Source organism: Cystoisospora suis, assembly GCF_002600585.1.
Source record: "Cystoisospora suis strain Wien I chromosome Unknown contig_4050, whole genome shotgun sequence".
In the NCBI taxonomy this organism is placed as follows: domain Eukaryota; phylum Apicomplexa; class Conoidasida; order Eucoccidiorida; family Sarcocystidae; genus Cystoisospora; species Cystoisospora suis.
In genome coordinates this window covers 1-17,550 of record NW_027156843.1, presented here as the reverse complement: position 1 = coordinate 17,550, position 17,550 = coordinate 1, and the positions used below count along the sequence as shown (strand labels likewise).

Below are 17,550 nucleotides of genomic sequence, written 5' to 3'. Positions count from 1 at the left end.
TACATATGTATATATGCATGTATATAGGCGTATATGTGCTGGGTATACTCGACAGTGGCAGCTTACATCTGTAGCCACATGTATATATATGTATAGATATGCTCTATGTCTATGCCTCATCGTGGGGTGCTAGGATGGGGGGTGTATGGGCATTGGAGAAACATGCGATGTATGTATAGGCTTCATAAATACTTTCATGACGTCTATCCCTCTATCTACCTCTCATTCATTCACCTTTCTATTGCGATAAGTCGTCCATTTGTCTCTCTGTATATTTCTTCTCTACCTACCTCTCTTTCTTCCTCTCTCCCTCTATTGCTTCTGGATTCCACTGTGGAGAATGCGCAAGTCATCTTCATCTTCTCACCCTTTGTCTTTCTCTCTTGGACTTTCTTTCTCCTTCTTTCTTTCTTTCTCATTCTCCCAACAATCTATCTATCTCTCTATCTGTTTATCTCTCTATCTATCTATCTTTCATTCTTTCTTTGCTTGATCTTTATTGATGTGTATAGGAGACTCAACCGAAGGATTCGAGCGGAGGTGGGGGAAAGTCGCGTGAAGAGACGGTTAAGGAGAAATGCCAAGAGATGCTTAGCAAGATGCCCGAAGACTTTGTAGAAGAAGTTTATAAGGAGCAGATCTCGAAGCTCTCCAGTCCTCCTGGATTACAGACGAAAGGCCTGCAGGTTCCTCTTAACATCTTCTTATTCCAGGTACACGCAAATCCACACATTCTCATACATGGAGGACTACAAACCTAGACATACATATATATGTAGAGATGTGTATATATAGGTATAGAGATTTGGGTAGCGATGTATTGAGATGTATGTGTGGAGGTGTGTATGATCGGCGAGTCTGACGAAAGAATAGGAAGAGTATATATGTAGGTAGAAATAGGTGTGAATATCTATATGTATGTATATGTATGTAGAAACATGTACGTATGTATCTGCGAAGATGTATGTATGAAGAAATATATCCATATATGATGGTGCAAGTATGAATGTATTATGAATAGATATGTACTAGTTGAGAGAGGTATGGAGCTCTTAGCAAGGCAAGATGGTGGAAGTACCAGGACCCCTGACAGTGTAAAGGATACGTCTCTCTTCTGCTTTTCTTTCTTTCTTTCTTTCTTTTCTTTCTTTGTTTCTTTTATAGGAAGTTCAGCGTATGCAGCGTATTCTTATGCTATCTAGGAAGAACTTGAGGGCAGTGATTGATGCGATCGATGGCCTAATTATCATGACACCTGACCTACAGGTAACTTCTTCTTCTTTTGCCTCCTTCTCTTTCCTTCTTCTTTTTCGCCTTCTTTCCAAATCCTCTTTTTTGTTTCTTTTCTATGGCTCTTCGTAAGTATCGCGACCTCGAGAGGATGAAATCTAGATGGAGTTCTCTACGAAGTCAGACTTCTATTCTCCTACTGCGCATCGTTGAATGGGTTAAGGAAGAAGAAGAAGAAAGAAAGTAGAAATCTTCTCCAAGTCCACCCTTCCTCTTCTTTGTTTGCTTACTTCTTCATCTCTTCCAGTTTCTCATTTAGTATGGCAAAAGTGTGAGCTTCTTTCAGGTGGACATACACCTGAAGAGACAAACAAATTCAGTAGAAAGCAGAGGACGAGTTTTTCGAGGCGTTACTTTGAGAGGACATGAAAGAGAATGTCTCTGTTTTCCTCTCTCATATATATAGATATAGATAGATAGATACAAAGATCTCTTGTGTCTATGTTGGGATGTAGTTGAATATACGAGAATTTCGGTAGTCTATGCTTTGGTTATGTAGGAGTGAAAGAATCTGAGTGGAGAGGGTAGGCTAGGTGTGAAAGATCGAATCAAAAACTCATTACTTTCTGCACATAGAAGAAGAAGAAGAAAAAGAAGAAGAGAAGGAAGAAAAAGAGAAGCTAAATCATCCCCGTACTATAGGCGTCTTGCGTAGAACCAGAGCTCTAGCTGAGTTGAATTTCTTGTCCCTGCGAAGGACAACTGTTTTGATGTGAAAGCTTTTCTTTACTTCTTTCATGTTATCTTTCCTCAGGATGATGTGAACTTGATCTTTGATATGAGAGTTCCAAAGAAATGGCTGAGAGATCCAAGCGGGGCAGAGATTTCATGGATATCTCCGACACTAGGCAAATGGTTTAGCGGCATGCAATTGCGAGTTGAGCAGCTTGTCTCATGGCTGCAAAATGGAAGACCTAAATCTTTCTGGTTAAGCGGATTCTTCAATCCTGAGGGATTCCTTACCGGTATGATGCAAGAGGTATGTCTCTCTGCTCTTCCGAGAACCGAAAAGGAAGACAGAAACAAAGAAAAGCGGAAAAAGACAGAGTGAAAAAGAAGAAGTACTGTCCAGAGAGACGTCATCACATTCCTTTAGATTCTTCTTGCTGTTGTGGTATGAGTCAATTTTCTTTGAAGCGAACTAGCGCCGTCTTGAAGGTTTTTGATGCTGTCTTCGAATTGAGAGGAAGAAAAAACGCGTCGCTATTTCTGAACTAACTCTATCGCATTAAGGTGTTAAGGAAACTAGACGGTCAGATGCGAAAAAGATCGATCTAGAGAGAGACAGCGGGCCTGAGAATAGACTTAAAGAAGCGTCGGAGTGTGTTGAGTTGCTCTGTTTCAGTAGGAAAGTCTTTTCCTTTTATCATCAAGAAGAAAATGTGGTGAGAGGGGGAACACCATTATATCAGCACTCCTTTCTTCGTCAAACAGAAGTTATGTTTCTTCTCGTTCTCTGTGCGTGTGCATTTGTGTAGAAGTGCATTACCTGCACATGGACGCAATCTTCTGGTGGAAAATGTAGTGATGGATTTGTCCCTCCTAGTGTTTGTGAAAGATTGCTTAGGCGTTACTGTTTAAATACTTCTAGAAAGACTTTCAAACTTTGGAGCTTTCTTCTGTGGCGCAGGTCACACGACAACATAAGAAAGATCAGTGGGGACTTGATGATGTTGTTCTTCAAACCGAAGTGAAAGGATATGACTACGACAAAGTCAAAGATGTTCCAGATGAAGGTGTTAACATTCATGGACTCTACATTGAAGGATCGAGGTAACTAAACTTTCCTTTTGGTTTGCTGTTCCTTCTTCATAGTGCGAAACAAGTCTACTTCCTTTGTTTGTGAGGGGAGGTGTCGCTGTGCTGAAGAATCTTCGAATGACCTAGCAGGGCTCTAGTACAACCAACACATAAGTAAAGATGTACATATATATATATATATCTGCATTTATAAATACAGAGAGAGATGGCTGCATGTGCAAGTGTATGGAGATGCACTCGTATGGCAGAAAACGTGTAGAGAAGACCTGCACGTAAGAGTAGCCAACACGATTACACGGGGATCCTACTGTGCCGTCGACAGCGATACATATGTAGAGGAACCGTGCAAACGAGTAAACGATGAGTTCCTCAATGGTGGAAAGTAACGTTTTCGACGATGGGTTGTCCTCTCTTTCTACTTTTTCTGCTTTTCCAGGTGGAACTGGCATGAAGGGAAACTAGACGAATCCCTGCCTAAAGTCATGGTCGACAGAATGCCCATCCTGTATGTTACAGCCGTCACATCAAAAGACAAGAAGAATCGCACAGCGGAATTCGGCCAGTACGAGCCGTATGATTGCCCTGTTTACAAGTATCCCAAAAGAACCGATAACTATCTAGTGTTCCGAGTTAACCTAAGGACAGAAGTCCCGCCATCTCACTGGAAACTGCGAGGAACAGCACTTCTGTGCTCTACAGAATGAGATCGTTCCGCCATTGTGACTTCTGAGAGGGGGAGCCGTATCTATAGTTTTACTGCTACTACCAACTTAAGTCTCACTCCTTCACTGTTCCTCTGTATCTTGACAAAAACGAAGACAGCTTCTTTCATTGCGAACTCCCTGTGTTTATTGCGTCGCTCCTGACTTCTGGAACGGTGGTCGTTCCTTTAAAAGTAACTGAAACAACGAGAAAAGTGACTGTGAAGTGAGGCATTTTTGAACCAGACTTCTGACGAAGTGGGCCTTACCATCTTTGCATCAACTGTTACTGATGAACTGTCCGAAAGGCACCCAGGCACTCCGTGGTGAGTGAGGAAACTTGTAGAGGTCCCTGTGAGATAGAATGATAAATAGGAAGGAGTCAGCAGTTGTCGTCGTCAGTGTGCGCGCTGGCTGTCTATTGTCAGACGCCAGTAAGCCCGACAATACTCTAGAAAGCGCATTTGTGAACATCAAAGAGAAAGCCGGTCGTGCAGCACTTTATGGCAGACTCACCCTTTGGGTAGTCAACACTGATCCGTAGCTGGAAGTCATGTTATATACTACGTGAGTGACGTTATTCAGTAAGTTCGTTGTCGCGAGGCTTAGTCGACCAGGGGGAGACCGATCCAGGAGCTCGAAAGCCGTGTCGATCCAGTTTTTGAGTGGAATCCTTAGTGCACCACTTTCTTCGGAAAAGTCAATAAGTCTGAAGTCAGTAGTGTTGAAGACCCGCCACAATAAATCTTTTGGCCCAAGAAACTGTCCCGCCAATGATAGAAGCAGAGGAAGATGAAAAAGAAGCCTTCCCGGTAGAGGCATCAGCGGGTCTGGGGGCGGTTGGAATGTTGTACCCAAGAAGCGTCGTGGCGAGGTGACCTCGGCAGGATTTGCCTTTGCTTCCGGAAGTGGTATCCATTGAACCTTGCTGGTACCGGGGTCGTACGCGTTCTTAGCACCGACGCCAAAACTCTCTGATGGAAGTGACCCGGCTCCCGTCTCGCCACAGAGTATGAAGATAGCGATCTCTAATAGGAGCACCCAAGCAGCTGTTATTTTCAGCGTTTTCCAGTAGCCATTCTCCATTGTACCTTCCGTCCGGTTTTAGTGAGTCCCTCCCGTGCTGCTCGGGGCCATGGAATGAAGTCAGAAACCAGCAGAATGACGGCGTGCTACTGTCTGCGAAACATCACGGGTTGCGCTGTGTTTGTCCCGAAGAAGTGTTCTGCTGTTGGTGACACCAAGTGGTAGACCTGACAAACAAATTTACAGAATAAATGTACTGACCGCTTCCCCAGGAGTAGTTCGCTGTCACTGCTTCGGGTGTATCTACACACCGACTCGTTCGCCCTGTTTGAAGTGAATGACACTCTTCTGGGACTGCTTTTTCCAAGCCGAGGCCGGGCACCATTCCCCCTCGGGTCTTCTTGTGCGCAGAAGCCCGAGCTTCTTCACTGAAGTGGTTGAAAGGAGATGAAACACAAATGCGACGGGTGGAGTCGGGCTTGCTATTTGAAAACGTATCAGCACTCGTGGATTCCATGGAACCGGCATCGCGCCCTATGCTTCCTCCTTGTGGAGTTCTGTCTCTCGCAGAGCCGAACATGATCACTTTGTTTGAGATTCTGAGCGAACGTGAACCTGCCAAGTATGGGGGGGGGAACAGTTCCGTAACAAGTTCTTGGTGTAACACGTAACAAACAGCTTAAGAGTCGAATTTCGACGAGGGCCCCTCGTACGAGAGACAGCTGTTCAGAAAAGATGGCTCTTCTGCGAAACTTCTGTCGACTGGCCGAGGCCTATCTTGTCTCTATTGTCTTCTCCGAAGACATCGTGCTCTGAGCGCTGTACCGGCATGCAGCGTCCTTCATCCTTTCGGAATGATGATACACATGCGCGTTGTTCCGCCCAAAGCTACCCACAAGAATGGAAAAGGAGAGCACAAACAGTGACGGGTGCAGGCGTATTTGGAGTAAACAGAAGTCGAAGGTCTGAATATACGTTGTAACTCTGATCGGAAGAGTGAAGGAATCACCAAGCAGCGCAATAGCCTCTGATTCGGTTCAGCGTTCTCGAGATCACAATGCAGGTTTGTACGAACGGGGTAATGTAGAGCTGTGCGACTTTCTTTGCTGAACAATCGTGAGAAGACGGGGACTCTCCAGTTTCGAACAGTGACTACTGTAGAGACAACACGCCAACTAGCGTGTGGCCAACGATCAGAAAGCTATTGTATGACATTATCTGTTCACTTCCGGGTAGTTGCGTAGCTCCACCTAGCAGGATCGTGCGGCGTGGGAAAACACTCACTTCTGGAGATAAGGTGATAGCTTTGTCTTACAAAGTGAGCTCACTTTCGAATTCAGCATACTCCAGATACCTCTGCATCCGAAATCCTACCCGTTGTCTCTTATCCTCCAACACGCAGCAGTGTGTTGCTTTTATCTGAAATCGTTGGGCAATCCTTCACGCAACTCTTGCTTCAGATGCGAGCTACCACCCACACCGGCAAATCTGGAAAAATCTGCCCTTCCACTCATATGAGCTCAAGAGCGTCGCACCCACAAAAGCAAGAATCTATTCTGTCGTCCATAGGACTGTCTGCAACGCGTCGTCAGTGACGAGCGGAGAGAAAACAGGAGCCACTCCCTCTCCTAAGATGGCTCCAGTCACGAAGACTCGACTGAAGCTTCTGGAATGAGAGCCCACGTATGGATGCATGGGCTGGAATATGGTTGGCCGTGCACGTCGAGAATGCGATTTCTCCCTTTTTCACGAATAGCTCGGCAATAGTCGTGAATAAAAGCTGAGCGACACGGGTGTGGTGTGATGCGCACTGCTCCGAGTACATCGCATGGAGAACCTATGCTGACGCAGAAAAGAAAGTTTATGCGCCAACTAAACGGCATTCGGTGGCGGGGAGGGCCTCAGCAGTTCGGTGAGATGCCGTTCGCGTTTGGCTCCTTATCGGGCCGTGGCAAAGTAGTTCCCAAGAAAGACAGCGGAAGTTTACGCATAACCTCTACTGTATACCTGGAGTCTATCTGCAGGTACACACAACTCGTTGATAAGACCACAGACTGACGATGGACTGCCCTCCGGGTAGGACATCCAGACAGAATGTGTGATAAAACGCAAGAGCCCCGTAGAACCAGAATATATACCTTTAAGATGTCACTATGAAGCTGCAATGCATCTGCAGCTTGGCTGAGAAGTGAGAACAAGTAAAACGTACTCCAAGGGGTCGTAGTCTCTTCTTTGCGAGACTGACAGGCGCAAACAGGGATCAGTGAGCAGCCAAGTGGAAGAAAACAATGTTGCAAGGGAAAATCGCTCGTAGCTTGATGAAATAACTACAGCTGTTTTGTTTGCTGTTGTCAGAAGTCACGCACTCAAGTCTCAAGTTCAAATGAAAGGTTGCTCTCGGAGGCGAGGAAGAGAGACCCAGACGCGGTTTGCAAAGCGAAGGCGAGGAGTCTTTCTCTGCGTGGAAGTGATACACATGGCGGGTGGCCTGGCGAGGCTGCTCAACTGAGACGTGACCTGCGTTATACCCGGGTTGTTGAAGCCTGTACGGCTTCCCCGGAAAAAGAGTTTTGAGTTGAATGGAGTCTACAGAAAAAGTGTAACAACCCCAATTTCTCTCGGGTGACGCCCACAGTATTATAGAATCTCCTGATAACAGCACTGGGGTGGCAGAAGGAAGAAGCGAAAAAAGAAGACACGGACGATCCCCAAAGAATCGCAAACCCCGCAGAGCCGGAGATCTCTGGCTCTTCCCCTTAACGGCCTGGCGTCCCTCCATAACTCTGTATCGCTACAAGGGAAAACCTCGCCGTGAGCTCCCGGTCAGCCAAGTGAAGTGAATGAGTTTTCTGTCAGTGAATTTTCCGTTCTGCACGGGCTGCAGTTGCGAGGTGTCTCAAGACGTCACAACATGAGCTCCGCTGTACTTGCGGGAAGATCCTTCGACAGTTAGAGTAACACTGAAGCCACCTACTAGTGCCACAACCAACAACACTCGGGGAGGACCTTCGATCTAGTCTGCAGGGTGATGCTTCGGCCAAGGAAGCGAGAGAAAATTTCCCTGGACTGGTCCTGCTGCGTCTGCCAGCCGCAAAATAGTAGCATTGTCAGCTTCATTCACCCTTATCCTGTTCCATTCTCTTCTGTTGTATTGAAAGCACACTAGGAAGGCTATCTTGTGTCAGTGCCTCGTCTGTACGATCCTTCAGTTTGATCCAGTTGTACGAACACTCTGCACAGTGTCCTCCAAGAACAGACAACAGGATATTCCTGTCTCAGGGAGCTATCGGTTCCACTTGGGCTCACAAACGAATGGCTATCCTTACTCCAAGCAGAAATAAGCTCGAAAGCGTTCTCCTCGCGTCATTCCTAGTTATCGTAGTGAGTTATAATAGTTGGACTAGTCCCCATGGGTAGAGCTCCGAACTGCAAAGTGAGTATAGTCCCCTTACCACACCCGGCAAGAAGGAAAGCAAAGCAGGAGCAAAACCTTGTGCGGACTCATCTGAGTTGTTCTTTCCCTGCGCACCCCCAGACGTTGGTTTGGTTGAGTTTGCTGTGCGTCTTCTGACTGAAACTCCAGTGATGAACTTGCATGCAATGCATCTAGGAGGTTTCCTCCACCCAAGTCCCTCAATCCTCTTTCATTCCTGCTTTAAGAGAGTTCATACAAGAGTTTAAAACATCAACATACACATGACATATCATTATATTCCATACTCTTTCTCTCCTCAACATGTACGGCAAATTCCCCGGAATTTTCCTGCTGAAAAGAAACCAAAATATACATAACGGGATTCAAAAAGAGACTGCGAAAAAAATATCTTCTCTGTTACACCTTAAGGCGTTAAAATCGCCTTAAGGAGTCCTAAGTGCCGTACTACGATCACTGCAACTCCTACAGTCACTTTTTATACATAACTTGCATTCTCCGTCTATACACCTGCATACACCTTGTCTCTCCGACTCGTTCTTTCTTCCTCCCTCTCTTCTTCTTCTTTCAATCAAACACGCCCTCTATACGTCCAAAGAACTTTCCATTCTTTTCCCCAGACAAGACATGAGATGTCTTTCCTTCTGTGCTTTCTTAAAGATCACTCTCTTCTTCATTCTTATCACCCCCTGTTACTGCAGCCGCTGCTTCTGCTGCTGGGCTCTCTTCATCTTTCGGACCGGCCGCCTCTTCATTACTTTCGGGCAAAGGAGGCGAAGGAGCTTTCTCTGTGTTTTGTTCATTCACGACAGAAGGCTCTTCTTGTTGTTTCTCTTCTGCTGGAGCTGGAGTCTCACCTGCACTTGGCACCTCTGGGGTCTTAGCAGGTTCTTCCTGGACAGCCGCAGGAGGAGGAGAGGTCGACTCTTTAGCTGGCTCATCTTTTCCTTCTTCTGATTCCTGTTTCACGTCTTCACTCTTTGAAACTTCTTCTTGACTATTGCTCTCTTGAGGAGAAGGAGGTGGAGAAGGTTCAGGTGACTTTCGTTCTTCTTCTACTTCTTTCTCCTTCTCTGTGGTTGGTGTTTCTTCTACTGGTGCTTCATTAGTAGGGACGGGCTTGTCCTCTTCAGCGGGTGTTGCAGGAGGAGGAGTCAAAGAAGAAGAAGGTCCCTGTCCCCCCTCAGCCTGTGTTTCTTCCATGGGTTGAGAAGAGACAGGAGGGGCCGGTTCTTCTTCTTTCTTTGCCTCTTCTGAACTCGACGGTTGTCCACTCTCTCCAGTAGGAGGAGACACATCTTCTGCAGGTGCCGCGGGAGCAGCAGGGGGAGGGACTGAAGATTCTTCCGGCGTCGTATTCTCTTTCTTTTTATCTTTCTTTTTCTGCTTCTCATCTTTCTCTTGTTCACCCGTTGTTGATGGTGCCGTCTCCTCTTTCTTTGCATCCTTTCCGCCCTTCTTCTTTTTCTCGTTTTCTTTCTGCTCTGTCTTCTTCTCACCCTCATCTCCACCTAAGTGAGGTAAGATCCATTCGTTGATAAGCCGATCAATCAAGATATCGGAATCAGGATGCTCTTTTGAGAGGCAGTGCCACATCTTGTCTAACAACCAGAGGTTCGCATCCGGATGGTCTACCGATGTCTCCCCGCTCGAAATCTGATCATATAAACCTTGATATTTCTGTACACATCAGCAACATACACACACACACACATATAAGTCACTGCAGGAAATCTCTTTTTCTTTCTTTCTTTCTAACTCTTTCCTTCTTTCTTTCTCTCACCCTTTAAACGCTGACGCCTCATTACGATCTAGCAAAGGTTACACCTTCTACTGCCCAACATAGAAGTGAGACTTGAGAAGAAAGATTCTTATCTTCTCATGTACTTCGAGTGTCGTAAGATCCAAGGTATCATGTACAGAATCACTGGGAAGCAGAGTCGATAGAAACAAGTACAACGGAGATGAAGAAAGAGAAAGGAAAGAAAGGGAGAGGTTCACATCTTTCCGTCCTAGATATGAACCTTCTCATTACACGAATGCTCTTCTGAAAAACGTTGATTCAGGGAACATCGTTGAACCACATCGCACATACACCTGTACCTCATTCTCTGTGTCTCCTGGTCGATTCTTTCTTCTTTCTCTTTCGCTCTTTCATGGTTTCTTGAAGAGAGATATGGACTTATATGTACAGCATCGACACATGTAGTCAGACTTCTCCTGGGTTTTTCCTTCATGCGTAAGCATCCTACATGTAATCCTGTATGGTGCACTCGAGAAGAGATCTGAAGATCCGTTCTTAAGAGCGTCTATCTCTTTCCTTCTCTGATGCTACGACTATCTTCTCTCTCCTCTTCTACGTACAAACCCTACGATGTACAGAAGGGAAGACTGAAGATCTCCAAGAGCCATACAGATACATACATACGTACATCGTTGTTTGTCTGTGATCTCGAGAGATATATGATGACTGTTGAAGAGAGAGCGAGTCAAGGAGTGCATCTTTCCTCACCTCAATAACCTCAGAATTTCCATGGAGTTTTGCATGCACCGTAGCTCCGACGATGATCGATCCTTCAGGATCGACAAAGGTATCGTTCTGGGAATGGACGATAAGTAGAGCCGGGGTCTCAGGAACGTAAACAGGAAGAGGAAGAGGTGATTGAGACGTCTTCACTGCTGCATCTGGAAAGGTTAAATATTTGGCTTGTTCTTGGACTGTAGCTACAGCTCGAAGCATCTCATGAGACATTCTTGCACGAGACTTTCCCTGGAGAAAAAAAACAAAAAGAAGCAAATATCATCCATATAATAAAGATATCCGATTTAGATACAACATCGTGAAACGGTCTCTCTCTGTAGGTCCATAAGAAGCCCCGTATATACACTACGATGAGCCGTTCTGTATAGACACGTGCTTCCATTCATCTTCATGTTTGAGAAAGCAAGAAATCCGACACAAACTCTATACAAAGAAACGTGTCATTCGACAGTAGAGAATCGGAGTTGCAATTCCTCCTCATTACAAAAGGTGACCAAGGCTGATCTACCACTCTCTAAGTAACTCCTGACCTCTATGTACATACGTGTGCGTGCACCTATATATCCTCTATACATCCTAAGAGGAAGAGCCATAAATTCTGCACATAAGGCAGTACACGTACACGATAAGAAATCGACAAGTATGACTGGGAGAGATAGGCGGCTAAGATTTCTTGAGAGACTCTCCTGTGGTAGGTGATCTCTTCAAATCATGAGACTGAAGGAAGAAGAGAAGTCGAATACACACTTCTCCTTCTTAGTACGGTCAGAGAAGATAACAACACCCTCAGTCACAACATGCATACATCCATGCCTCATCCTGTATGCCTGGTTCTATACACACCTACTCATACCTCTCTCTCTCTCCCTATATATGTATGTATATGCATAGGGTGACACCTATTCGTTTCAATTCTGTGGTGAGGAAGAAGAGTTGACTCTTTCGCCTTCTCCTTCTTCTCTTTTTCTGTCTATGTACCGGCTTGTCGTTCTTACGGTATAGCACAGAGGGTCAGCATGAAGCATATCCTCGAAGAAGGGATAGAGCTGATTCTTCGCAGGCTTGCCGATTTCCAAAGCGGGGAAGAGAGATGAGAGAGCTTTAATACTCGGCAAAAAGATCTTATGTTTCTTCTTCAATCGATCTAATCGGAACATCGGAGCTAAGCATGCAGCGCCTCGTATCGGTAAAGCTTGCTTAGAGCCTTCCGTGGAAGTTCCAGACACATCAGCATGTTCGTTAGAATTCGCCTGAGAGTAAAGAAAAGAAAAGAAAGGAAAAACTAAAACTTCTTTGATAGACTGAGGAAGACAGCATGAAGCGGAAAGAGGTAAAGAAAAAGAAGAAGTCTCGTTCTTGTACGGCTTTTCGAGAGGGAGAAAAATGGCGTTGCTAATAGCCTTATCTATCTATCTATCTTTATTCTATCGATCTCTCTTCAATCTATCTATCTTAATCTACCTATCTATCTATGTCTAATCTACGTGTCTTTGATCTATCTATCTAGCTGTGTTCTATGCTCGGTCTATCTCTGAAGCCAAACAAATCAAATGGAAAGGTAGGAGTATAGACACCTCTTTTCAACGTATACCTACATCCATACATGAATGAAACGTACAGAGAGATACTGGCGAGTGTGAAGTAAGGGAGTAAGGATCAAGGAGAACAGAAAGATGAAGAAGAGAAGAGAAGGCAGCATAGACTTGGGAGCCAGAAAAAGAAATCCAACGATGGAGACCAACAGTGCCTAGAATCGAAGAGAGGGACACATCGTCGATTCTACTTCTCATTACTCGTTTGAACGAACTGTACTCAAACATACAGCCCCTTCTTTCAAGCCCATTTAGGTCACATGGATATGAAACATGAAAAGAAACTGGATGAAGAAAAACAGGTAGGAAAGCTATGTTGCATTCATGAAGGGAGGATAGAGGTGAATGAATAACGCTAAAATAGCTTAAGCTTGTATCGCTCGCTTCTTCTCCTTCTCTTTATCTCCTTCATAGGATCTACAGCTACCTATACATATTTGTATATATGTATAGATACCTTCTCTTCATATGAGTATACTCTCTTTTATCTCCTTCATAGGGTGCACACCTACATATCCAAATCTGTGTATAGACAGATGTATCGACAGACATAGACACGTAGATAGATCGAAAGCCCTTTAGATTTCTATGCTCTATAGAGAGCGATCACAGCAGGTTAAGATGGCTTGAATGAAGGGGCAAGAAGTTGATATGAATGCATACCTCTTCAGGACGTCCAGGCTTCTTGATGGATGTCGTAGGGCCTCCTCCGAGAATCTCAATGGCACGTGCCGTAACACATCCACCCATGGAGATCCCACATACGAAGATAGGAAGATTCGAGTCTTGACTAGGAAGGACTTGCTCATGTAAGAATTGAATAAGATCACGAGGAAGGTGTTCCAGCTCAAGAACGTGTCCTCTCTTTCCCTTGTGTCCCTGCGACCCTCCAAAAGACTGATGATCTAAGCAATGGACACTCATCTGGACTTGATTTAATTGGTGAATCCATGAGCCTTCATACATGGGAGGTGTCGAGGGATTCATATGATCATGTCTTAGGTACTCAAAGCGTGAATGGACACCATAACCATGGACTAAGACAACTTTGCCTCTTGGGTTCGGGACCTCCCAGTGGTGTCCCTTCAACATCAGACCCTCCGCATTCTTCAAATCCGTCTCTGTATGGTTATGACCGGAGTTTTGGTACCAATCACGAATTCGAGCTGAATCCAAAGGACACCCTCTCTTCACACTTTCATCTTCATAAGCACCGTCTTCTCCAGGTGCCGGGGTAATAGGAGGGACTGGACCAGGTGTGGTCGCGGGAGTTGCCGCATGCTCAGAACCTGCCATCTCTATAACAACGGCTACTATCTATCAAGACTACGGTGAAAAGAAAGGGAAGAAAGCAGGGGGGGAGGGAGCGGGAAAAAAAATGACACCGAATGGCGTCTGTCCTTGGACGGACGGGTGGGTGGGTGCGCCGGGTGCTTTGTGCCCCGAGAAAGGAGAGAGAAGGATGCCTAATGCTATGAGGTCTAACGAGGACGACGAGGGAGATTCGGGTGGTAACAGAAAAACGACTGCGATGGCTTCTGGTGGTAGTAGGGGTAGTAGAAGCAGAAGCGAAAGGGGGAGAATGACACGGAGACTGTTTGCTTCTCTAGGGGAAAAAGTCTTCTAGATGGAAGAATCACGTTTTTTCCTTGAGAAGTCAACGACGACGCGAACAGGAAAAGAGGAAAGCTACTTGGGAATGGCTAGCGAAAGGCAAGAAATCGAAAGGGAAGAAAAAGCCCTTAGATACGGACCGTCTCAGGTGTATGTACACCCCACTAAGAAGGGACTACTGCAGTAGACAAACGCAGATGCATCATTCCCCTGCGCGCCCCAGGAGAAGAAGAAGCGGAAGACGAAGAACTTCCCCCACTAACCTCTCGGAGATGGCGTCCCAACTCTCTATCGTAACGTCCTCCTTTTATTTCAACCTAATTCCTCTTTTTCTTGCCGTCCCATAGGAAATCGAAGCGTCGTGGCCTTCTCCCTGAATTCTGAAACTCACGTAGCTAGCCAGGAGTCGCGTTCCCATCAGCCACTTCTCCAGGGGAGTACACACCGGCCTCCGGGACAAGTCGCACGTTCTTGCGCTTCTATTTAGATGTGCCTCTAAGAGGCGACGATGACAACCCTTCATCGCTTCGTCTTCTCAGGTATCGCGTTGTTTGCCGTTTTGTTCTCCTTTCAGTCTCGAAAACAAGGTGGCACACTTTCTAAAGAAGCTAAAAAGGAGCGAATGCTTCTTGTTTAGATCAGGTCGTCTTTGCCCGGTTCCCCCCTGGCTTCCGGACTGGTAGCCAGAGTCACGCTGCTTAGAAAACTCTTTTTTTCGGGTTGGGTCCTTTAGACCTGTTTTCTCTGTCCTCGCGTGCTAACTCTTTACAACGGGCTTTCCCGTATTCCTTGGCACTTCGTCACTGACACGGAGAATAGCACGCGGAAGGGAGGCAACGAAGGCTGTGAAGCGTGTGCGCTAGGGAAGAAGGTTTTTAAACTCTAATCCCTTGCCAACAACTGTAAGATGTGCTAGGACAATCAGCACTCCAAAAACGATCTACTGTAGAACAGAAAAGCACGCAGGAAGCGATGTCGACCAGGGGGGGTCAGTGTCCCTCTCTCTCCCTGCCTCTACTCTCGAGAGCAGTCTTCTCTCTGTGGCTACATTTTAGATATACTCATCGTTATACGTAACAGATGAATACATCTTCAAACAGTTGAGAAATACATCAAGAATGACCATCTGGAGATACACTCTGCGTAGATGTTTCTCCCAAAACTGCGAATCTATGTTCTGCACGTCATCACGTACACTCAGACAATCTTACATGCAAAAGAATCTCCAGTCAAACCTGTCTCTCTAACCATTTCGCACATTCCAACACACCATCTGTCTCCTCTTCTCTTGTTTCTCTAACTATTCGCTTTTTTTTCTTTCCTCATTTTCATCTATCAGTCCATTCCATCTCCAGCGAAGAAACATTCTGGCGTGTGACCGATACGGCAGAGAAGGTCGAGTCAAACCAGACATGACTGTTTTTTCGTCACAGGCAAAACAACGGTGTGTCTTCTCCATCGTTTTCTTGCCATCTCATACCAACTTCTCCAATGAGAGATAGATGTTCTCCCTTTAATCCATCTATCTATCTGTCTGTCTATCCTCAGTTCGCCTAGAAAAACTTGGTATATCTTTCTCCTGCACACGTTGAGTGCCTGTCTTGTGCATGGTGCTATCTCTGCTACAGACGTACATACATCTGAGTCTCCTCATGGAGGACAGAGAAGTAGCACACTAACTGTCGACCTACCTATGTAAATTTTACTTAGCCAGCAGATATGTATATATATACATCTCTAAACAGCCACCTTCACTGACCTTCCACCTCGGCTTTCGCCTCAGGCCAATCATTTGTCTTCCATACAGATGAGGAAGACCGAAATAGAGGAAAACATCCCAAAACTCCTTCCAATAGGTACCTGGCTTGAGAACAATATCTATCTATCTTTAATCTATCTATTTATCTATCTGATCTAACCTAATCTAATCTGATCTAATCTATCCATTCAACGCACATTTAGAACCCGAAAGAACGCCCCGTATGCGCAGATGGAAATGGTGATGTGTTGCCACGTCTAGGTAGGCAAAGATAATACATACATATGCGTAGAGATACAGCTATGTGTGCAGACAGGGATAAATCTTTACAGAGATGATTTTCTCAACACGAATGACCGAGGGTCGAAGTGAAGGAAGAGCCAGTAGGAAACCGAGTCGAAAGGAACTGTTAGCTCTTGCCCAGGCAGGCAATTTTCGCATGTCGGATGATATTGGGTGTATACAGTCGACACGGTATTGGCAGAAGCGAAGAAGCGAGGGATCTTCAGATCTACCGAGCTGTACATACACCTGAGCATCACATGAGTATTCATATTCATCGGTATACGGAGAAAAAAAGCGTACTGGACTTGAAAAGAAAGACTACACTCTACCCTGTCTCTCAAGATCCCTCTTTCCCTCTTTTTTCTCTTCTTCAAGCAGCCATTGCACTTCAGACACATATATAGACATACCTAGAGAGATATACAGGTCGACACATAGAAATCCATTCGTAGGCAGCATGCAGATGTCAGAGATGTCTACGTGAACGCTGCGATAGCAAGAGAATCATTCTCTAGAATAGAATTCTGCTCTTTTGCAGACCAAGAAGAAAATTTCATGAGCCTCCTTCTTCGCCTTCTTGTTCCTCTTTCTTCTTCATTGTTCATCTGTCTTTTCTCCTACATCATCCCGTATACATATACCCCCTCCAGATGTATGTACACCTAAGAGCATCATCCTTCCTCTCCTCTACGCCGACAACCCCACATGTTACACCCTCTCCTTCATCTGCCTCTTTCTTCCTTTCTTTCTTTTCCGAACCTCTCTCTTCTCTTTCATTTTCTGTCTTTCTGTCTTTCTCGATGACTTCCTCCTCCCTAGTCAGACGACGGCGCGAGTGTCCATACACCAGTCTTCGGATCAGCACAGACATGTCTATGAGACAAGAGATTCGACCATTTATCTTTCAACTGCATGTTCGTTCTTCCTCCTAAGCGGTGTCCGTATTGACGTGAAATCGCTCGCCAATTCCCTGGTCCAAACTGATTCACAGCTAGCACAAAGAGCTCTGTCTCCTCAGCTGTCCAGCGAGCTCTAGACACAATGCCAGACACACATCAAGCCAAGAGAGACACACGTAGACATCCAGACAGATAGCAATACACCCAGAGAGAGGGATCAAGATGAAGCAAGCAAGCAAAGAAAAAGGATAGAAAGAAAGAGAAGGGGAAGAGAAAGGGAAGTCAGAGCAAAAGAGAGAGATGAAAAAGCAACTAGAAAGACGAAAGCTGGGAGAGAAGACTGAAGAATAAGCCCTAGTTTGAGAGAACATGAAGCATACAAAACAAGCGAGAGAAATGCTAGCTTAAAGGAAAGAAGAGAGGGAATGAGAAAATTAATTCAAGAAGAAAAAGGAAACAGACAAGAGGATACGGAAACCCTATATATGTATATATATAAATATAAATATACGTCTATACTATATGCTTATATCTAGGGGTGAAGACTTTCTTATGAGTCAAGAAAATCATGGTAGAGGCAGTCGACTTAAAGGCCTAAAACACCAAACATCCCCTCAGGAATCTTTCTACAGAGAAGGTCTATCTATC

General features: G+C 45.3%; 3 protein-coding genes across 3 annotated transcripts; 1 reads left to right on the top strand and 2 right to left on the bottom strand.

Annotated features, from left to right (window-relative positions):
• Positions 1–512: 512 nt before the first annotated feature.
• On the top strand, positions 513–4,016 carry CSUI_007586 (dynein gamma flagellar outer). The gene is made up of 5 exons (XM_068067731.1): positions 513–713; positions 1,165–1,266; positions 2,045–2,269; positions 2,921–3,063; positions 3,488–4,016. Exons 1-5 carry the CDS (start codon positions 588–590, stop codon positions 3,753–3,755), a joined length of 864 nt encoding a protein of 287 aa, XP_067920295.1. The 5' UTR covers positions 513–587; the 3' UTR covers positions 3,756–4,016.
• Positions 4,017–8,415: 4,399 nt separating this feature from the next.
• On the bottom strand, positions 8,416–14,296 carry CSUI_007585 (phospholipase). The gene is made up of 4 exons (XM_068067730.1): positions 13,009–14,296; positions 11,749–12,003; positions 10,724–10,981; positions 8,416–9,891 (listed from the first exon to the last, which is right to left on the bottom strand). The coding sequence occupies exons 1-4, from the start codon at positions 13,639–13,641 to the stop codon at positions 8,866–8,868; spliced, it is 2,172 nt and encodes a 723-aa protein (XP_067920294.1). The 5' UTR covers positions 13,642–14,296; the 3' UTR covers positions 8,416–8,865.
• A 1,897-nt stretch (positions 14,297–16,193) lies between these two features.
• Positions 16,194–17,109, bottom strand: CSUI_007584 (uncharacterized protein). The gene has a single exon (XM_068067729.1). It carries the CDS (start codon positions 16,872–16,874, stop codon positions 16,626–16,628), a length of 249 nt encoding a protein of 82 aa, XP_067920293.1. The 5' UTR covers positions 16,875–17,109; the 3' UTR covers positions 16,194–16,625.
• Positions 17,110–17,550: the final 441 nt, after the last annotated feature.

What these genes read in the sequence shown, in the direction of transcription:
- CSUI_007585 (XM_068067730.1), bottom strand. Translation starts at nt 13,641, where the DNA reads ATGGCAGGTTCTGAGCATGCGGCAACTCCCGCGACCACACCTGGTCCA. An exon ending in AGCCTGGACGTCCTGAAGAG is followed by an intron (nt 12,004 to 13,008) that starts GTATGCATTCAT and finishes CTTTACTCTCAG; the next exon opens with GCGAATTCTAACGAACATGC. An exon ending in GAAATTCTGAGGTTATTGAG is followed by an intron (nt 9,892 to 10,723) that starts GTGAGGAAAGAT and finishes TGATGTGTACAG; the next exon opens with AAATATCAAGGTTTATATGA.
- CSUI_007584 (XM_068067729.1), bottom strand. Translation starts at nt 16,874, where the DNA reads ATGTCTGTGCTGATCCGAAGACTGGTGTATGGACACTCGCGCCGTCGT.
- CSUI_007586 (XM_068067731.1), top strand. Translation starts at nt 588, where the DNA reads ATGCTTAGCAAGATGCCCGAAGACTTTGTAGAAGAAGTTTATAAGGAG. An exon ending in TTAACATCTTCTTATTCCAG is followed by an intron (nt 714 to 1,164) that starts GTACACGCAAAT and finishes TTTCTTTTATAG; the next exon opens with GAAGTTCAGCGTATGCAGCG. An exon ending in TTACCGGTATGATGCAAGAG is followed by an intron (nt 2,270 to 2,920) that starts GTATGTCTCTCT and finishes TCTGTGGCGCAG; the next exon opens with GTCACACGACAACATAAGAA.